At 52.6% G+C, this 5,018-nt stretch overlaps 1 protein-coding gene across 2 annotated transcripts in view; it reads left to right on the top strand.

The window, feature by feature from the left end:
• Positions 1-6: 6 nt before the first annotated feature.
• The window catches only part of MGAT5B (mannosyl (alpha-1,6-)-glycoprotein beta-1,6-N-acetyl-glucosaminyltransferase, isozyme B), a 78,561-nt gene continuing 73,549 nt past the window's right edge, over positions 7-5,018 (top strand). The window contains exon 1 of one of the 2 annotated variants that reach the window (XM_006869542.1): positions 7-161. In XM_006869542.1, the coding sequence (XP_006869604.1) occupies positions 94-161 (68 nt within the window). In that variant the 5' untranslated portion in view covers positions 7-93. The remainder of the gene's footprint in view (positions 162-5,018) is intronic. The other variant, XM_006869543.1, reaches the window with a different exon arrangement.

Here is a 5,018-nt window from a genome sequence, read left to right as displayed (position 1 = left end):
CGGCTGGGCCCCGCGGTTCGCGGCCCGGACGCGGCGGGCTCGGGACGGTGCGCCCGGCCCCGCTCGCGGCTTGTCGGCCGGCAAGTTTGCACGATGATCACAGTTCACCCCGATGGGAAGATAATGGTCAGAAGATGCCTGGTCACCCTGAAACCTTTCCGGTAAAGTCCCCCCTCCCCCCGGTGGGCGTGGGGTCGAAGCGGGCTCGTCCCAGGGACGGGAGATGGAGTGGGGGGAGCGGCTGGTGCTCCAGCCTTGGGGAGCGGCAATGGTCAGCGGGGCTCGGGGTCGGGGCGGAGCGGGGCGGGGTGTGCAGTTCTGGGGACCGGTCCCGAGTTGGCGGAGGTTTGAAAGGAGGCAGGGTGCCGAGGTAGCATAGGACCCTGGCTGTGGGCCTGGGCCTGGGAGGGCGCCCTTGCCAGAGCGTCCTCCCCGCCCCTTGGGGCTCTTCCCCACTTCCGATGGCCCACCCGACAGCCAGGTTCACGCGGGGAGCTCGTGGCACCCTCTGGCGCCGGGTCTCGTGGCTTCTCGGTCGGTCGCCGGCAGCCTCTCCACCCCCAGCAGATCTCCCCGCCTTTGGCGCGCTCACCTTTTCTTGAGGAGCAAAGACTGTCTTCAAACGGAGGACAGTCCTGAAACTGGGGCGACTGCGGTGATAGAGAGGAGGGGGTGGGGTGGAGAGCCACGGGGGGGTGGGGAGGGTGCGGAAGGCGCGTGCAGGACGGACGAAGGCGGAGATACCCTCCCCAAGGGTCTTGAGACCCATGGCCCCTTCTTTTCTCTGGCGCCTGTGAGGTCCCGCCCGCACTGAAGCTGGTTGAGGGGGAAGGGGGTGGGTTCTGGGTTCCCAGGAATAGGGTCGCCCAGGCGGTGTCTGACTCGGGATAGGGCCACAGGTGGGGTCCAGGAACAGGACAGAACCCGCCTGGCGGGAGCGACCCCTTAGGGCCTGAGGCGCGGGCTGCGGGGAGAGCTGGGTTTGCGGTTCCTCCCCCCACCCCACTCCAGTTCCAGCCTCTCGCCCGAGCTCCCTGACCCTGTCAGGGGCCCCTGGTTTTCCTTCCCCTCCAGAGGAAGGGACACCAATGACTCACCTGGCTCCCGCCCTGCCCTTTCCCTCAATGGTCTGGACCTGCTGTGAGCAGTCTGGGTCGGAGCCACTAGCAGGATGAGAGAGGATCACAGAGCCCAGGGTGTGTGATTGTGAGGTCTTGGGGCCCCTAGGCATAGGTAGCCTCGGGCAGCAGGGCGGGAAACGGGGCCTCTGGAAAGAGCCCTGCCCTTTCTGGAGACCCTGGCTTTCTGGGACAACAGAGATGGGTCTTGTCAGTTGCCCACCCCTGTCTGTAACACCCTCCAGATCACTGACCCCAGCTGCTCACAACTGCTTTCCTTTGCGGATAGCTGGTGGGCCTTTTACACCATGGACAGCTCCCACCGAAATGCCCTGGCTTTTCCCAGCTTTTATCTAATAGCAGGATTGGAGGTGGGCTTGGTAGACCCCTCTCTCCCAAGTTTGGTAGTTGTCTAGCTTCACTTCAGGGTCTCTCCTGGTTGTCTGGAGACCCACCGGCACCAGTGGAAACTTCTTGTCGCCTTCAGACTGGGAACCAGGGCTCCAGTCATACCCCCAGCTTCCCAGCCCTCAAGGCATCTGTTTGCGGGATTTTTGGGGGTCCCTCAGTAGTCTGGCTTTTGCAGGCTTGTTACAGCAGGTACATGGATAGACAAAACCATTTAAATTTGTTTTCTGTAAATGACCTCAGCTGTTTGGGTGGACCCTGAACTCCAGGATTGGTGCCTAGCAGATGAGATGTTTTGGGGTGGCATTCAAGCCTCAGGGAAATGGGGACACCAGCTTGCAGGGGTAAGGGCTGCTGGGCAAGAAAAATAGACAACTATCAAAGTCCCCAGCAGTTCTTTTGGCTTCATTAGCCCAAGGCCCCATCTTTAAACACAGCCCCATAGCTTCCGGGCAGGGGTGGGACATGAAGGATAAGAGACTTGAACTAGATGAGCCCTATTCTTTTCTGGGGATAAGATGACCCATAGCTGAGTCTTGTGATCTCCCTGAGTGTGTGACCACCCCCTACCCTGTTGTCTTGTTACCTGCCTGAATTCATTTGGGGAACCCCAGAGCTTGAACCCCAGTCTCAGGCTTGGTGGAATTTGGTACAGGCATCCTTATTAAGGCTAAGACTATCTCTGCCACTAGTCCCATCACTTTCTGCCTTCTAGGGGCATGGTCTGTGAGAGGCTCGTGTGTGTGTGTGTGTGTCTGTGTGTAATTCTGAGTCCCCTCCCTGCTTTTGGGTTCTAGCCCCTCTCTGATTTAATTTCTAAGAGCTTCCTTTAAATACGGGTTGGGAATTTTGTTGAGCTCTTATTTTCTTCTGCAATTATGTGTTTTCTTTAATGGATCAAATTTTAATTAAATACTGCTCTGCCAGTTTCAGATAATGAAGATGAAAATGCATAAAGCAAGTCTTGCATAAAGATGCAAACAAGTGTGGGGTTTAGGGTGAAAATGGAGGTGGAAGACTGGAGGTCTCCCCCAGGGGAGCCGGGCCTTATCTGAGATGTGTTTCTAACCCCTGGCTTGTGGGAGGGGGAGGGAGGGCATCCCCATTAGGGTCTCTGATTCAAGGTCCCAGAACAACTGCCACTCTCTTGCCCCTCTTGTTGGGCTTATGAGCTCTGTTCTTCTGTTTGGAGCCCAGGATCTACACTTAAAGCCGCAGGAGCTGGACTGGATGTGAACACAACTGTGTGTCTTGTTCTTGGCTGTTTCCCTGGGGCTGCCCCAGTGCCTGGCCCCTGGCAATAGCCACGGGTGGAAGGAATAAACCAGCTCCTTGGCCAGCTCTCCTGCCCAGTTGACAGCACACACGATGGGGCTGGGTACATCCCAGCCAGTCAGGGGTACAGCTGTGTACTCAGCTGAAGATGTGTTAGGGAGATGCTGGCTACAGAAGGGCTATGTGGTCATGCCCTTGACGATCCTACCATCTGGTAGTGACCGAGGAGCACACCACCGCTCCCTTGAAGAAATCCTCAGACTATGGAGAAGGAAATGTTCATGTGAGTTCCTTATGATTACAGCCAGAAGGCCTGTATACACAGGTGCTAGTGGTGGTCCAGGTGATGGATGGGTTCCAGGTGGCTCTCATCTAACCAATTACTTGTCCTCGGCCTGGCATCGGAGCCTGTTGTTTTCATCTGTAGTCATTGTTGTTGTTAAGTACCGTGGAGTCGGTTCCGACCCATAGTGACCCTGCACAGGGTTTCTGAGGCTGTAAATCTTTACGGGAGCAGAACGCCTTAGCTTTTTCCCGCGGAGGAGCTGGTAATGTCGAACTGCTAACCTTAAGGTTGGCAGCCTGACTCGTAACCACTTCGCTACCAGCTTCTCAAATGTAAACATGTAGCAGAACCATCCAGAAGGCTTGATAAGACAGAAATTGCTTGTCCTGACCCCAGACTGTCTGATTCAATGTGAGTCTGAGGTTGGGCCTTGTTGTTAAGTGCCGTGGAGTCTTCACAGAGACCCTATGTAAGGTTTTGAGGAGCAGCTGGTGAATTTGAACAGCCAACCTTGTGGTTTGTAGTCCAGTGCTGACCCTACAGTGCCACACCAAGAATCCTATACCAGGCCTTGGAATATGCATTTCTAACTAGCTCCCAGATGTTGATAATGCTGGCCTGGGGCGGGGGGTCAGACTTTGGGAATTACTGCTTTTAATGAACCAGGCTTTATCTCTTTTTTTCTTTTTCTTTTTTTTACTTTTTATTGTGAATTGGGTGAAAGTTTACAGACAAGACCATCAGTTCTACATTCACCGGATATACACCTTATTTCATCTCAGTGGTTACAATCCCCTCCCTGTAACAACATTCATCCTACTTCCTCCCCGTGGCTCCTCATTTACATCTTATATTTGACAAATAAACAAGGGACAAGTATTTGATGTACACGTATAAAACAAAAAATAAATGTATTAATTTAAATGTCCAATGGGCACATTCTGCCAGCCAGCCTCCTGCCCATAGGCACACAGCCACCGTCTTTGCTGTTAGCATTTTTATAGGTAGGTTCTCACGCTCCACTCATGTTCTTCCTTCTTGATGGTCCTGGGATCGTCTGTGCCTGTAATGAAAGATTAACTACTCCCCCCTTTTAGTTACGTAACTTCTACAGTTACAGTTGTGACAATCACAATTAATCCTGCTAACAGTTATTCACAATTGAGTCATAAAATTCTATCCCCATCGTCCCCCATCTCCTTTCACCAGATCCATCTGGGAAACAGGGAAACTATTCAGTGGGGATTCTATCTTACTCCCTTCATTCTTAGATTCTGCAACTAAGCACATTCATGATAGCTTGTAAGCCAGCCACTTCATGCCTTGTAACCCCCAATTTTTGATAGCCAACATCGAAATTTCTTGTCCCTATCAGCCCAGCACACTGAGAAAGCCAGGTTGTTCCTTGATATGAAAAATCCTTCCATTCTGGTTGGGAGTTTGAGTCACTGCATTCATAGGCAAAGGTCTAGTTTATCAAATCGTAGCAATTTGTAGTTGTTCTCAGTATCAGCATCTTTATCTTTCTTGGTTCGAGTTCTGGTCAATTGTCCATTCAAGCTAGGTCAAATGAGTAGGAGTTGCAAGTTTGGGGGTTCATGCACACCTCCCTGAACATCAGACCAGCTGGTCATCTCTCTCACAGTCCTATTCCCCAAGGGCTAGGTCAATGCCAGGCTCTATCTTGAGGTTAAAACTGTCCCAACTTTATGCTTAAATGTGCCTGATTTCCCCCCCATGGTTTTGTGTTCCTTGTAATTGATTTCTTTTTATGGTGGTGGGAAACCTCTTAGGCTCAGTTCAGCCTCCTATTCTTTCATTTTTCCATCCTTTCATCCATCCATCCTCCCATCTATCTAGACATCCAGCCACCAACCCACCTATCCATTCACATATTCACCAACCCGTCCATCCACCTACCCAGCTATCTT

The sequence above is a fragment of the Chrysochloris asiatica genome, unplaced genomic scaffold (assembly GCF_000296735.1).
Source record: "Chrysochloris asiatica unplaced genomic scaffold, ChrAsi1.0 scaffold00132, whole genome shotgun sequence".
Classification (NCBI taxonomy): Eukaryota; Metazoa; Chordata; class Mammalia; order Afrosoricida; family Chrysochloridae; genus Chrysochloris; species Chrysochloris asiatica.
The sequence above is the reverse complement of the archived record's forward strand: the minus strand, read 5'-3'. Positions and strand labels throughout refer to the sequence as shown.